The following is a 19956-nucleotide window of genomic DNA, read 5'->3' as shown; positions in this document are numbered from 1 at the left end:
TCATTATGAAACAATATGAAATTAACTCCTGCTATGCCAATCTGACAAACTATCTAGCCTGATGTTTTTTTTTATCATACTAGGTAACCTTTAGATTATACATAAAGCACATAAGCATATAGAAAATAATTAACTCCTTACCTTTTCTCAACAAGAAAGGCATAGACTCACCCTACGGGACAAACGCTTTTATGTAGGAATATGTCTTAGTTCTTTCTAAAAGGAAGAGCCACTCCTACACTCTTTCTTCAACATACACAAAAGCAACACAGATAACCAGAAAGCAATGTTGTCTTCAAGGGTAGCTTATGGTCAATGCCTACCTCATTTGTAGAAAGAAGAGTAGGGTACGTTACAGAAGCTGCATCAACTTCTAGCAGTGGGCTCTGAGCACCCTTAAAATGAACGTTTTCAATTTTTGTACAAGCAGGCTGCTCACAGTCTTTCTTATCTAAAGCAGGGTTCGATTCATATTCACATCTTTGTCTTAGCTCTTCACAGGCACCACTGCTACTTAATCCTAAGGCCTTGTTGACTGTATCTGTCAGGAATGAATCTGAGTGCCGTGCATTTGCTAGTGTTTCTGACAACCAATTATAAAACTTGTGGATGTCTCCAATGTTACATGCCTCTTCCTGCTGCAGTCTCAAGTTAGGTTCATGTCCAAGTAAGCCAATGGACTGTGGAGACTCTGAGAAAAAGAAAGAAAAGCCACCTCTTGTATTTTAAAAGTTAGTATATTCATTTATATGACAGAATAAACTTATTTTTTAAAAATCAAATATAACTTAAAAGTCATTTGTAAGGCATTTATTTATGGGTAGGGACTAAAATATTTTAGGCTTAGATTTTACAAATGTGTTTCCTTTACTGTAACTGTTTCTGAAAATTTGAAGAGCCATGAAAGAGCAATAAGCATGGCCAGACTAGTCTGAAGACAAAGCCTTTAAAAGTGAAATACTGAAGAGGAAACTGATCTTAAGTTAACATGACAATACAGAGAGGGTACTGAAATGAACTGAGATTTAAAAACCAGGAAGAACACAGAAGAGATGAGACATACCACTCAAAGTAAAGAGATACCTAAGTCAAGAAAAAAAAAAAAAAAAGCCTAGAAAGGTATGCCAGACAACAGCACCATCAAATAGAACTTTCTGCAATGACTGAAATGTTCCTATCTACCTGCTCTAATACAGGTATATGGCTGATGAAATGTAGTGTTATTTCACTTTAATTAGTTTAAATCTAAAGAGAGATGTGTAATGACTACCACAATGGATAATTCAAGAATAAAAGCAAAAGTTCCAGTTCTGGTTGCATACTCCTGTCCAAGATACTTGGGAAGCTAAGACAAGAGGACAGCAAATGGTCTAAGGAACAAGCTAAAAGCCAATCTTGTTTCAAGAGTAAAGAGAGTTGGGGCTGTAGTTGAGAGGGTAAGTGCCTATCTAGCATGAACAAGGCTTTTGGTTTGTTCAGAGCATGAAAGTATATAATACAGCAAGGACATTCATCTGCCTAACCCGGTCAAAGACAAACAGATTAAGACGACAAGCAAGGTTTCTGAGCACAAAACAAAAGGCCAAGGCTCACATTTCAAGCTTCTGAACTAGCCAGTATAAAAAGATCAAAACACTGTAAGAGTATTTAACTTACTTGCAATACAAAACACACTATGGTAATAGTCCCCCATTCCTATCAACTGAAAATGATACAACAAAGAAACACAACAGTAATTGTGTGAATCTAAGAAATTTCATTTTAAAGCTCAGAAGGGCTCATTCATTAACAGCCTAAAAAAAAAATCCAACAAATATCTCTCATTTTGAAAAAAAAATACAGTATAGGAGCTAAGTTCGAGCTATCTTTAAAAGTGTTGAGCATAACTTATATATATTAGCTTAAAATGAACAATTAAAAAAAAAGACACACCAGGCCAATTAAGAAATATGTCATACCAGGCTAACTGGTTTTGTTTGTTTTTTTCTGTTTTCTGGTTTTTTTTTTTTTTTTTTTAAGAGACACGCTTTCTCTGTGGTTTTGGAGGCTGTTCTGGAACTAGCTCTTGTAGACCAGGCTGGTCTTGAACCCACAGAGATCCATCTGCCTCTGCCTCCCAAGTGCTGGGATTAAAGGTGTGTGCCACCACAGCCCGACTCAGGCTAACTTTTTTACAAAGGATCAAACAGTAAATTTTCTAAACATCATGGGCCATACAGAGTCTTTACTGTAATTTTGCCCTCTCAGCTGTGAAAGCAGCTATACACACATAAATGAATGGCCATGGTTATATTCTAATACATTCTCTTTACTAAAACAGAAGACAACTCTTTCATTCCTTAGCTGCTTGAGGATCTGTGGTCATCACAAATGACATAGTAACTCTCTGGACCAGAAATTTCATGACCAACCAAATACTTCAAAGGAAACAAATGACTATTAAGTCTGTCACACTGAGAAGGCAATAGAAAGACAGAAATTCAGGAAACATGAAATAATATGAAACCAAACCAAATCCTTGTATTATCAGAACCCATTTTGGTGGTGGTAAAGTAGCTGAATTCAGGATGGTTTATGTTCTCTTGTATTGTGCAAAGAAAAACTGAAAAATATAGCTTGTTGAGAAAGAACCACAAGCAAACAACAAAAGGAACATGTTAGTACTGGCAAAAAGTAAGCTAGAGAGTGAACAGCAGCCGAAAAAGTCAAGTCACTGCAGTGACTTATCTGCCGTGAGAGTAAACTTTCCAAAGACAGGATTAACAAACTGTAAAAATCAATCATGAACAAGCCAGGTAGGCATGCTCATACCTGTAACTGTACTCTCTGGAAAGCTGAGAAGGAAAGACTGGTGAGAATACAGGTCACCAGAGCTCCAGTGTGACACCCTGACTCAAAAAAAATAGGGGGAAAAGAAAACAAAAAACAAAAAACAAACATAAAACCCACGCGCCCATCCAACTACCCAGGGCATTTTGTATTTGGCTCTCAGGATTGACTTGAGGATCTGTAACATGGGAAGGAATAGAACCAAGGTTATGTATTTTGGTTATTATCATAGAAGCAGTGTGTTATTTTACCTTCATATAGATGGTGATTATCAGATGAACTGCTGGTCCTGGCGAACTTTCTCATATTTTCAGGTAGATCCTCAAGTTTCCTCTTCAAGACATTTTTGCTTCTAGTATCTTCTGTATCTGGGTCCCCACCCACATTTTTTTTTGTACACTGGATTAAATTAATCAATTCTTTGACTCTATCCTTATCATAATCTAAAGAATGAGATGACTTCTGCTGAGAAGGTTCACTAGTTTCGCCCCTTGAGCTATTTCGTTTTCCAAATTTCATCTTTGAACCATTAATTTCTTCTTCCTGACCTTCGTAATCTGAAAGTGGACTAAATTGCTGACGTTTTAGATTTTCTTCAAATAACTCTTTTAATTTAAAAATAGGTAACTGATACATTTCTGGCTGAAAAATGTAGGTATGTAAGCAGTCATCAATATGAGACTTATTTCTTGGTGCTGAGTATAGGAACTTTTTATCATCTAATCGTGAATCATATGAAAACATGAAAAATTCTCGCTTACCTGAACCAAAACCTCGCTTAAAAAATTCACTTACGTACTTTTCAACAGCAGAATGAAAATTTATAGTGTTTATATCTTTGAATTCTTTTCGACATTGAATCAAAGCAAACTGTAAAAACTGAGTTATTTTTAATATATCTGATATGTTCTCATGTTTCTCCTGTGGCAATGGATTCGCTACACCTTTTTGTGCTGCAAATAAACAAAAAGTAAACCACAGTAGCAATAAAGAAATTTCAAATATAAATCTTCATACTACTGAAGTATAACAACATTTGAATATTAATGTTGAGCCAGTGAGTGTCTGTCTTCCAATACACATGTAGTACAGCAAACTGACAAGAAGCATCCTTCTACTTAAAATGGGCCAGGAAACAAAACAAATGAAAAGGGAGAACAGATTTTAATGGGAAAAAACCTCCTTGATAACAATTTCACCTTCATCTGTCCCCAAGTCAACACAAATGGTGGCAAGCAAATTAATTTGCAAGGAATAGTGTAAAAGCATGATTTGAGATTCTGAGCAGTAGCTCTCCTGCAAATGACAACAATGCCACTCCATTTTTCTCAGAAAGTAACTTATAAACTCATTTTCCCCTAAGCACATATCCATGCACTGAATAGCCATAACCGAAAAATTCAGGCTTAATCCAAAAGTCCATTTATGGGAATTACTTAATATAGTACTAAAGTTTGTTGTTACACAAGACAAACAGCAAAATCTTCTCTAACATAAACATTGCAAGTTCTCATTAACTATGAATAGTCTAATGTTTAATATGGCATATGACACTTTAAAATTAACATGAATGCAAAAATTAATAAGAGAAAAATGTCACATACTGAAACAATTATAATAAAACTTCATTAATGAAAGCACTGAACAAAAAGGAAAAAGTTTCTCGTGGTCAAAAGCACTTCAAAGCCAGGAGTAATGGCAAACACAAAGAGGGAAACATCAAAGTCATGCTTTATATTGCTAATTCTACAGATTCATCCTAGTATTTCAAGAGATAAGATGTAGAAAAAAAATAGAAAGATTTCAATAATATCTACCAGCAATTATACTTCAACATTAAAAAAAAAAACTTACTGATAATTAGGCATCTAGGTTCTTGAAACAGAAATAAAGCATGTAGGATTCTAGATTTGACAGTCTGATGTTCTTAAAAAAAGGAAAAAAGCCAAATTCATTAGCAAGTAATTTTAATGATTTTTTTAAATTTAAAAATTAAAGCTAGACTACCTACCATATGGAGAAGTCATCTGGTAAGGAGAGAGAAGGAAAAGGTATCCTCGGTCTCCTAAAGGTTTAACAAGAACCTGCAGATTGGGGAGAAAAGAGGTGCGTCCACCACATCATCACTACTACTTTGAAGCAGAAAACACTTTCTAAGTATAATCTTTTTTTTTTTTTTTAGAGAAAACAATGCTACTAAATTAGGTTACAATTCTTCACTACAGTATAACAATATAACATTTAAACCACCAAACTATTAAGATCCCAATCAAGTGAAAATTTATATTTATAATACACTGAGTGTTCTTGAAATTATAATCAGCTGTGAAAAGGATGCTAAAATATACAGATTTATAATATTTCTTATCAGCGTAAAAGATATTAATTGCCAGACAGCATGCTGAACACTGTTGTACAAAGCATGCTTTTAAAAAACTGCCAACAGTTGACCTGAACAAGAGGGAGCTCTTGGACCCCAGCCTGATGGCTGTGTGGAAAACATGGGACTGACCCAGACCCCCTGATTGTGGGTGCCAGTGAGGAGGTCTAGGTAATCTACGGGGCCTTGGGTAGTACTTATCCCTGGCGTACAAATAGACTTTCAGTGCCCATGCCACAATATGGGAGGTTCTGTCAACTGGGACTCTTGGGGGAGGGCCTAGGTCCTGTCCTGGATGAAACGACAGTCACTGGAGATCCACCATGGAGGACCTCACCCTCCCTGGGGATCGGAGTGGAGACTGAGTGGTGGACTGGGAGACCTGGTGGGGAGGGCAGGGGAGGAGGAGAGGGAGAGACAGCTGGGATTGACATGTGAAACAAGATTGTTTCTAACCTAAATAAAAAAAATTTTAAATTTTTCTAAAAAATAAAAACTGCCTAGGAAAATTTAAGATAATGTTCAATGAAATGTTGCCAGAATCTAATTTTTTTTTTTCGTTTTCTTTTGCTTTTTCGAGACAGGGTTTCTCATTGTTTTAGAGGCTGTCCTGACCTCGAATTCAGAGGTCTGCCCACCTCTGCTTCCTGAGTGCTGGGATTGAAGGCTTACCCGCCACTAATGCCCGGCCAGAATCTAATTTTACAGTTAGTTAATGAGTATCATTCACATTACCTAATTCTACGTGCCAGAGATAACCTAAAGTCTCTTAAGAATGTAAAGAAAGTAACACACAAAATAGCAGTAATTACAAAAGACAGAAAAATTCCCCCCAAAGATTTAAAAAGCAGGAGAGACATGATTCAACAGGTACTTAGCTAATGAATCTTGAGTAAGAATAGAGTATGGAGAATGGGGTAAATGTTTAATAGACATCAAGATGCAAAGATCAAATAGTGAAAGAAAGAAAAGAATTCCAATTTAGCCAGGAACATCTTTAGTGTGCATACTTTGGTAACTACTTCCATTGGTAACAATAACAAAAAAGATCTGAGAACACTGTGTCAGAGGAAAAGAAAACAATCTAACATTCTGGGACCTACTAAGATAACTTCTGGATTAAAGGATGAAGTGAACAGAAGGATATCTGTACTGAGAAAATTGTGCTACCTGAATTGCTATTAACAATAAAAAGTGACTGTACTAACAAAAACACTATAAAAATACAGTGGTATCATGTTTGGAGGTTTCAAGGTGCTTCCAGCTAGCCAGCTTCCCTGGGTAACTTCTCTTTAATCCAGTCTATTAAAGAATAATTGTCTGGTGCTCTACCATGACTCTTTTAGACCAAGAGTTTGAGTAAGCTGGCTGGTTGCATGAGCCAAAATTGGGAAGGTGGGGGAGTCCACAAGATCAAATTCAGTGTAGTCAGCTGTCACATGTTTTGATATAAAGGGAGCTTATGCCAAGAGTAAGATTTTGTTTTAAGGTTAATAAAAGCTACATATATATGGAAGTGGCCTTTGTCTCCTGGAAACCTCCAGGCCAGGCTGGATCATACTCCTAAGTGACATGTATCATGCTTTGGAAATACTTAAGTTGGCCTTATGATTACCATTAAGCTTAGAGCCAGACACAGATATCTCACAGTATAATCACAGACAATGTACCTGCAAAATTATTTCAAATTTAAATATTCTGATCCAAAATGTTTCAAACATTATATGTCTTTCCAGAATATTTTGCTCAAGTCCTAGGTGTTAGAACAGTGTAATGAATCTGTGCTCACTGAAGACTAGTTACCCACCTCAAACATACTCCAAACATAACACCACATTGTACAAATACCACAGACTTAGTTTTCAGACTATAAAGAACCACTGAATTGGTGGTGGTGGTGCACGCCTTTAATCCCAGTGCTCTGAAGCAAAGGCAGGATGATCCCTGTGAATTTGAGGCCAGTCAAGTCTACAGAGCTATTTCCAGGACAGCCAGGACTACACACAGTAAAACCCTGTCTCAACCTGCCCCCCCCAATCTGCAAACAAAAAACACAGGCGGTTAACAGATATGAAGAGAACAAAGAAGTCTGACATACTCCTCTTCAGTCTCCAAAAATGAAGACAGAAAACCAAACAAGAAAAAAAAGTGTATCATCACATTGGATACATAAAAAATTAGTACCTAGATACTGTAATTGCAAAACACATACACCACGATTGAGGGAGGTAGAGAAGGAGAGGGGGGGGAGGGAGAGACAGACAGAGAGAGGGGGGAGGGAGGCGGAGGGAGGGAGGGAGAACTGGGATAAGGAGAGAAAGGGAGAGAAGAAAAAAATAAAAAGCAAGCAGAAACCCATACCCGAGGGAATAGTCCTGAACTCTGAGATAATAGAACCATAGAAATAGAAAAAAGTGGGAAGCTAGGAACCACAGCTTTGTGGTAGTAGTGATCTAGCACATGTGAAGTCCCAGACTACATGTTCAGTACTGTATGGGCTAGGGGCAACCTACCAATAAAACATACTTAGTTAGGCTAAGAGCTAACTTCAATTCTAACAGCAGCAAGGAAACACCTTGCAAGACAAAAATATCACACCTGTACTCATATTAAAACCTTCTCTTGGACTAGGCGAGGTATGCCACTAATCACAGTCTTTGGTATCAAGAAGCACAAGAGATCACCATGAGTTCAAGGTTAGCCTATTCTACATAATGAGCTTCAGGTCAGCCAGGGTTACATAGCAAGATCATGTCTCAAAACAAATGAAAACCCTTTTCTTAATAAACTCCATATGTTTTTCAAAATAAAAACTGTCAACCCTGAATCATATATCTAGCATTCAATCATCATGGAATATATACTTATGAACAGAGGAAGCACACAAAAACTGACCACATGAGACTTAAATCTGAAAAACATGAAGCTATAATCTGTTAAAATTAGAATGCAATTAAATTTAAAAAAGCAAACAAACAAAAAAGCTACTGTTAAAAAAATACTCAAGCCGGGCATTGGTGGCGCACGCCTTTAATCCCAGCACTCGGGAGGCAGGGGCAGGCAGATCTCTGTGAGTTCGAGACCAGCCTGGACTACCAAGCGAGTTCCAGGACAGCCTCCAAAGCCACAGAGAAACCCTGTCTCGAAAAAAAAAAAAACAAACAAAACAAAACAAAACAAAAAAACCTCAAGGGGGCTGGAGAGATGGCTCAGAGGTTAAGAGCACTGACTGCTCTTCCAGAGGACCTGAGTTCAATTCCCAGCAACCACATGGTACCCTCTTCTGGTATGTAGGCAGAACACTGTATAAGTAATAAATAAATCTTTAAAAAAAATACTCAAGGATGATCCCCCTTCTAAATCCTTCAAAATCTACTGTTCTCAGGGCAAATCCAAATTCCCATGCCAATACTGGCTCATAGACACTGATGACACAGCTCCCTACTTTTTCCTACCCAACAGTTCAATTTTCTTGTATCCTTTAAACATTTACCAAATATCTTTTTCTTGGGGGGGGGGGGGGGAGACAAAGGTTGATTTTTCAAGACAGGGTTTTTCTGTGTAGTTTTGGAGCCTGTCCTGGAATTCACTTTGTAGACCAGGCTGGCCTCGAAATCAGATCAGACATCTGTTTCTGCCTTTGTCTCCCACAAGTGCTGGAATTAAAGGTGTACACCACTACTGCCCGGCAAATAATCTTACTTTGAGTCTGTAAATATGCTACTGGAAGACATGGAGAGATGGATCAGCAGTTAGGAGCACCTGCTCTTGCAGAAGACTTGGGTTTGAATCCCAGCATACATAATATGAAGATTCACAACTACCTGTAACCCAAGTTCCACAGAATCTGACATTCTTTTCAGGCATCCACAAGCATTAAGTATGCACACAGTATATACACATGCATGCATGCAAACACACACATAAAATAAAAGCACATTTTTCAGAAACAAATGCTATTGTCTCTCTTCAACCAAAATACTTTAAATAACTCTGTTCAGAAGTCTGCCTCATTTGGTATCCCATAAATATTTTTGACAATAATACAACATTTATAATCACAATCTATAATTAAAATGGGTCTACACAAAGTCTACTGTCATGGGTAAAAGGAAGAATACTTTATCAACTTTACATAGCAAACTCCAGGCCAGCCAAGACTACATAGCAAGAGCTCATTTCCAAAGAAAAATGTACTGATAATAATAAAATACTGTTAATTGAGAGCACCCAAGAGAGACCTTGTAGGACTTCCGAAAGCAAAAATAAAGTGAAATATTTATTAATAACAATTTATTAATATTTTCAAGGGATGAGAATATTTAAAACTTTTCACTCACAAGTTTTTCTTTCTCCAGTTTTTGCAGTAAACACTCCATGTTACTTCCAATTCTTGTCTTTTCTACAACTTCATAAAGGCTACAATACATCCCATTCTTTAAAACTGACACAAAGAAAAAATACCCAGTAAAACATCAAATCAAGTCTGCTTCTTACATATTTTAATAAAATGGAATTACTTTACCTTCATTAGGACCCAAGTATGTGTCTTTATAAAACAATGCAGGAGGAATTTTCTGTTTCAAATAATCAATACTCATAACTGTTTCAACATCTAACTTCTCAGGACTGAAAGAAAATATAAGAGCATGTTTGGCATACCTGCATTTTTAACTCTAGCAATGTTAACAGACACATTAATATATACACGTAATGAGGATGGGGGCTAAGGACACAGCTCAATTGCTTGCCTAGCATACAGAAGGCCCTGAGCTCAATCTCCAGTTATCATATAACCCAAGTGTGGTGGTGTATCCCTGTAAAGCCAACATTTGAGAGGTGGAGACAGGAACACAGACTGGTTCAAGGTTACAATGCCCTGCTATACAATGAATTGGCACCAGCTGCTGAGATCTTGTCTCAAGGTCAACAGAATAAAATACACCTGATGGGAAAATATATGCATTTATTAGTTCGTTAACTTTATTCTATAGAGGACCTGATACAGGAAGCTCAGGTACCTAGGCTCAGGTATGCAGCAACTGGCAATATTGCCAACCTTACATCCTTAAATCAGAAGCTAATCCTACACGCCAACTTTAGGATCAAAAAGAATAAACAGTAGTCATTTAGTTTCAGTATGAGCTGGCACAGTTCTTTTGGAGATGCTGAGGGTTGTATGGCAGGCAAGCATTGTATCACTGACCTATACCTTCAAGCATTTATACCATTTTCTGCATATTTACAATAAACTTAATTCTAACATGTTATATGAATTATAAACTGTATATACACATCAACTTGCCACAGCAAAACTAAAAGAAATGTTTAACCACCACCACCCTTTTGCTTTGAAGCAGGCTTTCAGTATGGTCTGCAACACAGATGTCTATAACTCATGCAGCCATGAGTGCCTTTGAACTGGAGATTCTCTGCTTGAGCCTCCCACGCACTGGGATCACAAGTATGCTCCATCAAACATAGCTAAAACTGGTTAACTTAAGTCTACTATATACAAACTACTAAATAAATCTAAATAGATAAAATTTTAAACTCATCTTTCAGACTTAGACTCACTCAGAACAGACTATCCATCTGACTAGCCACCTTCAAAGTAGAGCACCAGAGCTTGTTTGCCAATTAACTTCCTGAAGTTACAAACTCAACCATTTTAGAAACACATTAACATCTATATTTAAGCTTGTATGGACCACAGTAAAATTTAATTTTGAAAAAAGATAAATAGCAAGCAAGCCAGGAATGGTGGCACATACCTATAATCCTATCACATAAGGCAGAAGAAAGACTGCCTGGACTATAAAGTGAATTTCAATCCAGAATAATATAACCTCAAACAAAAAATTTTAATCAAACAAAAAACTAAAGCAACTAAATCTCCTTAACTGTCTATCAATTACTATTTTCTTTTTAATTTGTAGGTTAATTTTTAGCCTAGCAATGTGAAATAAAGGGTTGTATGTCATCACACTCTACTCTCATTTATTCCCCTTCTCGATGATCCTCCCTCTGCCCCTTCCCACTATTTTAATGTAATATACTTACAGCTTGACAGGCAAAAAGGCACGAGTGGCCGACCTCAAAGAAATATAACACAGAAGCTTTCCTTTATTTAAAAGTTGTCCTTTCCACAAAGTGTAGTTACATTTCTCTAAACAAAAGAAATAAGAGTCCAGTTGCTTGAAATCCCAGAGGGTAAATATTTACTAGAAATGAAAAGTATCTAGAAATAAGTTTAAGTACAAAAGAAACACAGAAGTGACAATGCCCTTCGAGGAAAGGTTCAAAATGTTAAGATTTTAGTTTCAAGTATCTTTTCCTTTTAACAACAAACAAACAAACAAAAAAACATTTCAACTTCAAGGAACAGCCAATCTGTCTAAGTGCTCTCAATAGAAAGCAGAACAAACATTAGTCACTGTCCCAAAGGAGACTATATTAACCCTGGTTAACGTCTCCTTTCTTCTGTTCATTTTGTGATAAAGAAACTCGCAAGGTAGTACTGTTTTAAATTTTCTTTATCAAAATCAAAAACCTATGGTGAATAGAATGCTTTTAAAGTGTTCAATCGTAAATCCCAATTTATCTTTCCCCCCCCCAATTTGAAGTGCTAGAAATTCTGGTCCATCTTCAGAAGCAGTAGCATCTTCTGAAAGGAGACCTTATATGTTTCAATGACCAAGTACTGATGCTACATTATAACATGACCTCACCTGCTTTGTTTCATATTTTTATTATGAAATTAAAACAAAACACTGAACTTAATCTTCCACTGTTTATAACTTTCAACTTATAAAAGTAAAAAAAATAAGACTCTTACCTATGTTTCTATCTGCATTAAAGCTGTTAGATCTACAAATAATTTTTTAAAAAGAAAGGAAAATTATTACTGATTGGAAACAACATGAATGTTAACATTTAGGACCCTGACAAACTGTCTGTGTTTTTGTTGTTGCTGTTGTATTTTCCAGTGCTGGGGAGGGAACCCATCACCTCACATGTACAGCAAGCAATTTAAACTGAACTAAAAGCAAACTGTAAGTTCCATTTCCAATGGAACTCTACAGGAGAGAGCAAAATTCTTCCAAGTAAGAAAAACTTATTCTTTACAAAACTTAGTAAACCTAATTCTTAAGAAGTACTTACTGTTCTATTAATGTATTTGCCAAAATTTATGAGAGCTGCTTTATATTTTAAAAAGTATTCATTAACAGACATATGACCTGTCAACTCTATCTTGAAAATAAGATTAGAAAAAACAGCCTCTCTATATAATACATCTGTTACCCATTTAATAAATATTTAAAATATTATCTACTAAGCACAATGCTAGGTAACAGTCCCTTATCCAAACAATTTACAATCAAATAATGAAGAAAGGTAATTATCAACAAGTACAGTTTATTAAATGATGAGTTTCAAGGGCTACACAAAAAAGACCAAGTACAAGAATTTTAAAAAAAAATTCAGAACACCAGTTGATATGACAGGCTAGCGGAAACATAAGAAACAACTACTCAGTAACAGGAAGAAAAGGAAGTCCAAAAGTGTGGGGTCCTGAGGCAAAAGTCCTCAGGGCACACTCATACTATAGGATAGATGTTCAATGTTTATTTGAAACAATCTGGGCGGTCAACAGAAGGAATTCAAAAAAGCAGGAAAAGAGCCAGGTACTCTCAACATTCAGGAGGCAGGAGAAGGTGGAGCACTGTAATTTTGAGACCAGTCTGGTCTACATAGTGAGTTCTGAGACAGCCACGACTACATAGAGACTTTGTACCAAAAGAGAACACACACACACCAACACACACACACCCACACACACACACCCACAGAGGGGAAAGGGAAGGAAAGGGGGAGGAGGGGGAGAGGGGAGAGAGAGAGAGACAGACACACTGAAAGGTGGAGAGGAGGGAAAGGAAGAAAATTAACAGTCACTACTTTCAGGGATATGGCTCTCATAATTTTAAGTGGTGTGTCTTTTAAAGACCACCTATGAAAAAAAGCCATAATAAATGAGTATGTCAGCATTCATACACATGAAGCAAAAGTGAGAAACACACTTGATCTCTGTTTTGCATGAACTAATACTTGTGTTTCTGAGGACTTATGAATTAATATGGAAAAAATAAGTGCTGTACCACAAGGGCTTGGTAGCTAATACCAGCACTCAGGAGGCTGAGGCAGGATCTTTTCAAGCTTAAACCTGAGATATCTATAGTAAGCTCTAGGCCAGCCTGGGTTATAGTATTCAATACACCTCTACCTCCAAAAAGAAAAATAAACAAAACCACCAGAGTGTTCTTTATCAAGTACATTTGATGTTTAAAAACAAGTACAGGTCACCCTAAAAAATATGCACCATTAAAAAAGTTTTTTAAAATAATTTTAAAAGTTACTTTGAATATGCTTATGAACTCAAAAAGAAAATAATGATCACCCGACTCTTAAAGACTAGGAGTATCTAGGCATTCCACTAAATATTTCATTGGTTCGGGATAGAGCTTTATAGAAACTCAATTATTTATCTATCTATCTATTTAGGTTTTTTTTGAGACAGGGTTTCTCTGTGTAGCTTTGGAAATTGTCCTAGAACTCACTCTGTAGACGAGGCTGGCCTTGAACTCACAGAGATCCATGTGCCTATGCCTCCCAAGTGCTGGGATTAAAGGCGTGCACCACCAACGCCTGGCTTAGAAACTCAATTTTTAAGAGAGCTAAAAAAACAAAATTTCTGTTTGGGGAAGGCAAGGACTCATGTAGTAAAGATGGCTTCAAACTCACTGGACAGCCAAAGCTGACCTCTATGTCCCAAGTGCTGGGAATACAGGCATATACCACAACAACCAATTAAAATTTCACTTTTCCAAACTGTTATATATTAAAGTATATATAAACCTTCAAAGCAAAAAAAGCAAAGGACAAAGCCCCACAACTTAGCTAGGTTAATAAAAGCAAGTTTTAGTTCCTATTTCCATAGTAATGGTCATCCTTCATATTTATAATGAACATGAAAACATCTAGTTAATGTCAAAAAAAAAGCTGAAAGGGCAATGGTAGCTTCTGAACTATTTCTCTGTGTAAAATTGTCTTACCTCAGTGAAGACACAAACTTTGGAGTTTGTATTTCATCTTTGTAAATAAAAGACACAACTGCATATGGGCAAACATGTCTTGGTCTCCGTCTCAGTTCATCAAAGCCATACTCATAAAAGTAATACTAAAAATAAGAAACACAAAATTAACATTTTAGAATAGGCAAGTAGTGGAGAAGATATATTTATTAAAAACCTAAGCACTTAATTTAAACAAGTGTGGCAGGAAAGAACTTTCCTTGGGATTGTCCACTTAACCAAAACAAAAATTTGTACTTTATATGCATTTTATGTACCAGGTATCCCAGAAGTTTACGTCTAAAGTGTTGATAACAGGAATATGCAGTTAACTTCCTAATGAAAATACTATACGATGGAGCATAGGCTAGGTCACCCCAGAAAAGTCAACTAGATTGAAAAGGACAAAATTTCAACCGTCATTTTCTGCGTTAGTGAAAAAGAAAACCAAGAATGACGCAAAGGAAGGGTGCAAAAGAAGACTACAGATGTAAATGTCCAAGTAGACAATCTTATTACTCACAAGTCTCTTCCCTTCCCCTGTGGTTGACACTCATCATATGCTGGAGTTTTCTGACCACAGAAAACTAACTAGTCTATAACTAAGTCCCTGGAAAATTACTGATTTCAATGATTCTCTCAAGATTCTTCCAAAACATATACATACATACATGCATACAAATATATATGCTCTGATTTATTTATAAGTTCTAGAAAACCTACTAACTACACTTCAAGTCTACCAACAACACTACAATCTAAAAGTAGTGAATTGAGGAGGCTCCTGATGCCTTTCATGAATGTAATTTGGTTAAAATCCCTGGCCATAGATCTTCTCCACTAACACATTTCAACAAGAAGCCAACAACTATTTTCCACAAATACTGCAAAAAAAAAAAAAGTTTATGTGCATTTGCCTACATATATGTCTGTCTGGGCATCACTTCCCTGAGGAACTGGAAGAAGGCATCTGATCCCTTGGAACTGGAGTTACAGACATTTGTGAAATGTCATGTAGTATTGACAAACAAACTCAGGTTCTCTGAAAGAGTAGCCAACACTCTTAAGTAATTTGCAATCTGACCAACAAAAATTATGAAGACTATTTTTTTTTTTTTGGTTTGTTTTTTGAGACAGGGTTTCTCTGTACTGTTTTGGAGGCTGTCCTGAAACTCACTCTGTAGACCAGACTGGCCTCGAACCCAGAGAAATCTGCCTGCCTCTGCCTCCCAAGTGCTGGGATTAAAGGTGTGCGCCACCAACAGCCAGCACTGAAGAGTATTTCTAAGGTTTAACATATAGTGGAAGAGGACAAGGCCTACAACTAGACATCTTATGCTACCAAGTAAAACCCCCAGGGCCAATAACAGGTAACATCTTGAGTTGTTGGCCAAAGGGGTACCACAAAACCCATCCAAACATCACAGGCTATTGTCAAGGTCACTGGTTACCCTCTACAACCTGACAGTAGGGTTCTATTGCTGAAGATCACCATGTCATCAAACACATAGAAATTGGGCTAGTGATCAACTAAGGAGCTTCAACCCCTACTAACAAGCATTCATGGTGCTGGAAGATACTATGCATACTACTGGAGCAGAAAAGTAATCATCCATATTATTCAATTCTAAATTTTGACCTACAACAGCAATCTGCCTGCAAGATATGCTAGTGTAACAGTGATACAAATGTTATGGGAATAGCCAAACATTTTAAAACTGGATTTAGCTCAGTGATTCTGAAGAGGTGGTACTAGCAGTGTAAATGTCCCCAAGAGGAAGAAATCCTTGCCTAAAGAGGAAATGGCCAGTGATCCAGAAGAGGCAGCAAGCCCCAGTGTCCCTAAGAAGAAGAAAAGGAAATTTTCTGAGGCACTCGAAGCTGCTGCTAGCTGCACAGAGAATACAAAGAAAAAGAAAAAGTCCCAGAAAGCTTCCCAGGAGGGTTAGAATGGACTCGCTAAGTGGGAGGGGCATACCTTAAGGTAACAGTTCCTACCCACGATATACCCCAATAAAAACACAAAAAAAAAAAAATAAAATAAAATAAAACTGGATTTAAGGCACACTCCATGAGCAGGAATTCTGCCACTGCTAAAGAGGCCAAGAACCTGAGACTAAAGTCATGGGCTCTAGTAAAAACCGACTACTCCAACTGCTGAATAAAACACATTAATAAAATAACTCCTGATGACACACTGCTATACCCACAGATGGTGCCTCACTCAGCCCTCACAAGATTAGTTTCGTGCAGTAAATGGGAATCTAACAGAGACCCTGGACAATTTGCACAGGTGAGAGACTTTGGAGCACTCAGTCCTAAATGGCATGTGATGGGGAAGTCCTGTGTATATGTCAATAAAGCACTGTTGGCCAATAGGGAAGCAAGATAGGACTAGGAGTCCAGGAGGACTCTAGGTAGGAGAAACACAGGGAGTCACCATGTAGCCCACCAGAGGAGTAAGATGTCTGTCCGGTAAGATAAATACTTAGATGGGTAAACACTTAAGTCAGAGCTAGCCAATAAGAAACAAGCAAGGCCAACAGCTTCATAATTAATACAGCGTCTTGTATGCTATTTGGGGATTACAACACGGCAGAGCCCAGGTGACTGGTGGGGAAAAACCAAAGCGGCTGGCAAGGAAAAGGCTTCTCTCTACAGGCATGTCTTTATTAAATTTCTCTCCACTCATGGCCCAGGAAAGAGGAAAGGGAAAGATTGTAAGAGCCAGAAACTGGAAAAGACTCCAAGGAAACACCATCATCTGGCCAAAACAGGACTGATAAACATGAACTCACACACAAGACTTACACAAGGTCAAACCATATAAAAATCCTAGCATGAAGAGGGGAAAGTAGACACAAAGTACTACCCCTAACTAAGAAGCTAGTTTCAATTGATACCGAGAAAATCAATTTTCTCCAATGGAACAACAATGTTATATCAACTCCAGGGTAAGTCCCATGCCTAAGAGTAGCCGTCCAACAAAAAAAGACTTCATTTTTGAATGCATTTGTTTTGGTTTGGTAATTTCCGTCTTATTGGAATATATATTTTTTTGGAAAAAGAAAATGAAGCTGGGTGGGTAGGAAAGATCTGGAAGGAGTTGAGGGAAGGAAAAGAATATATTAAAATATATTGTATGAAAATGTTTAAATAACATGTATTATTTTAATATATATTAAAACAGGTTAACATCACTACTTTTCACATAGAATCCACTGGAGTTACACATCTTTTACAAGCTTATTAAGGGGGAAAGCTTACAGGCCTCAAACCTAGACAAAACTACAAGCAACTAAGGAATACCAAGAGTAAAACTCATGATTTTCCCAGTACTCAGGGGGTGAGCCAAGAGGATCAGGAGTTTGAGGTCAGCCTAAGCTATATAACAAGACCCAGGATTTAAAAAAAAAAAAAAAAAAAAGGCAGTGGAAACAGGAATCTGGAAAGAACTCTCAGTTTCCAGTACATCGCAAGTTTGAGACCAGGCTGGATCTACATGGGACCTTGTATCCAAAAGAAATATATATATAGCCTAGTATAGTGGCACACCTTGAATCCAAGCATTTAGGAGGCTGAGGCAGGAATATCTCAGTGTGAATTTGAGGTCAGCCCAGTCCACATAGTGATTTTTAAGCCAACCAAGACTACATGAGACCCTGTTTCAAAAAGCCCAAAACAAACTTTATCAACAAAAAGCTAACCATGTTCGTACATAGCTTTAATGCCAGCACCAGGTAGGCAGAGGCAAAAAGATCTTTATGAGTTCATAGCCAATCAGCCTGACCTACGTAAAGAGTTCAGAGATTAAATATCCCAAGTCTGCATTCTAATAAATCAATAGAAGAAAATGTTAGGAAATAAGAAAGTCAAGGGGCTATCATTTTTACTTTTAAAAACAAATGGCATTTTATTTTCTAGGGTCCTGAAATGCAGGAAATTTCAAGATGTAATAAGGATAAGGTGATGCTGGTTCCACAGCTAAAAGTGCTTGCTTCCTTGCGTGGCCATGAGAACCAACCAGAGTTTGGATCCCAGAATCTTTTTTGTTGTTTTTGTTTTTCGAGACAGGGTTTCTTTCTGTGTAGCTTTGGAGCCTGCCCTGGAACTTGTTCTGTAGAGCAGGTCTGCCTCTGCCTCCCAATTGCTGGGATTAAAGGTATTCACCCACCACCGGCTGGCTCTTGGTACCCTTTAGCAAGCCAGGTAACTCCAGCTCTCATCTGATGCCCTTTCCTTCTGCCTCCACACCTACAAGCACACTAGAAAACAGACACACATAAATACAATAAATCTTTCACATTAAAATGAATCCAAGTACGTACCTGAGTAAGCTCATAGGCTCTGTATGCCAAAAGGGATGTAATTCTACTGGCATTTTTAGACACATGACATTCATGCTTCGGTGTAGGATCCAAGGCATTTTTATTTAACATAGGTTCTAAGCTTTTCACACTCAGAGGATCATAAATACTCTTTATTTTACCCTAAAATAAAGAAAACATTTTAAGCACCCATTTAACCTTACCTTTACTAAATGCTATCACAATGAAAATACAAGTGCTATTGAACGCTTCACCTACTTACATTACCAACATGTTACTTTTTTATCATCATTTTCTTTGGAAAACAGTTGGGGGGGGCAGTGAGGTAGTTCAGCAGGTAAAAACACTAAACCTGATATCCTGAGTTTGATTCTCAGGGTCTAAAAGGTTCAAGAAGAACTAACGCTCCCAATCCCCCAAGTCTTCCTCTGATCTTTACATACATCCTGTGGCATGTGCACCCACACATATACATACACTAAATTAATAAACATAAAAAGACAGTAAACCAATTACTCTTAAGAGTCTACAGTATCTCCACATACCACCAAATATACTTTTAATTCAAACTCCTAAAGTCATGAGATCACTTAAAATTGAAAATCCAAGTTAAATGTTGTCTTTCATGTATACAAATAAAAGTTAAAATTACCTTCATTATCTTAAAAATAACAACATCGCCCACTGCCCCAGCTTCCAAAGGATTAGCCTGTAAGAGATCTGCATATCTACACAGATACACACCTAACAGAAAGAGAAAAATAATTTGAACAATTAAGTTTTTAATCAAAATATTTCACAATAATAAAAGCAAAACAAGGTATGCCAACTTTTTAAAAGCAAAACAAAAGACAATAGAGATAGCTGATGTTTAACCCAGGGTAAAACATGAAATTAATCACGTTTTTCAAAATAATTTTGACCAGAATAAAACATTTTGAATAGTAATATTTGATCAATTAGAAATATGCAAAATCAGAAACAAAGAAATAAAGTCAGCATTACATTTCAGAAGAATACTAATCTCCTTGTTTGAAAATATATAAAAAAATACAAAAACATACAGATTTAATTAGTGACTATAGGCAGATTACATTAAGAGTTTTAAATGGCAACTTAATAGTAGTTAAGTATAAATGAAAAACAAACAAAAACACATTACCCATGGAAGGGCTGCCAAGAATAGTTATTTTGGACTGGCCCACCTGCAATCCTTTTTCACATATGCTTTGGACCTAAGTAAACAAAACATTTCAGTTGGAAATCACAATAAGAAAAATTATTTATT

The 19956-nt window shown here is 37.0% G+C and overlaps 1 protein-coding gene across 5 annotated transcripts in view; it reads right to left on the bottom strand.

Annotated features, from left to right (window-relative positions):
• The window catches only part of Tasor (transcription activation suppressor), a 55519-nt gene that overhangs the window by 18892 nt on the left and 16671 nt on the right, over positions 1-19956 (bottom strand). For all 5 annotated transcript variants that reach the window (XM_040747781.1, XM_040747782.1, XM_040747784.1 and 2 more), the window contains exons 4-15: positions 19831-19903; positions 19321-19412; positions 18669-18830; positions 14323-14447; positions 12048-12079; positions 11273-11378; positions 9735-9838; positions 9550-9653; positions 4841-4913; positions 4684-4755; positions 3081-3782; positions 324-691 (exon numbers count right to left, since the gene is read on the bottom strand). In XM_040747781.1, coding sequence (XP_040603715.1) covers positions 324-691; positions 3081-3782; positions 4684-4755; positions 4841-4913; positions 9550-9653; positions 9735-9838; positions 11273-11378; positions 12048-12079; positions 14323-14447; positions 18669-18830; positions 19321-19412; positions 19831-19903 — 2013 coding nt within the window. The remainder of the gene's footprint in view (positions 1-323; positions 692-3080; positions 3783-4683; positions 4756-4840; positions 4914-9549; positions 9654-9734; positions 9839-11272; positions 11379-12047; positions 12080-14322; positions 14448-18668; positions 18831-19320; positions 19413-19830; positions 19904-19956) is intronic.

This window comes from Mesocricetus auratus, unplaced genomic scaffold, assembly GCF_017639785.1.
Source record: "Mesocricetus auratus isolate SY011 unplaced genomic scaffold, BCM_Maur_2.0 Super-Scaffold_100006, whole genome shotgun sequence".
NCBI lineage: Eukaryota > Metazoa > Chordata > Mammalia > Rodentia > Cricetidae > Mesocricetus > Mesocricetus auratus.
The sequence above is the reverse complement of the archived record's forward strand: the minus strand, read 5'-3'. Positions and strand labels throughout refer to the sequence as shown.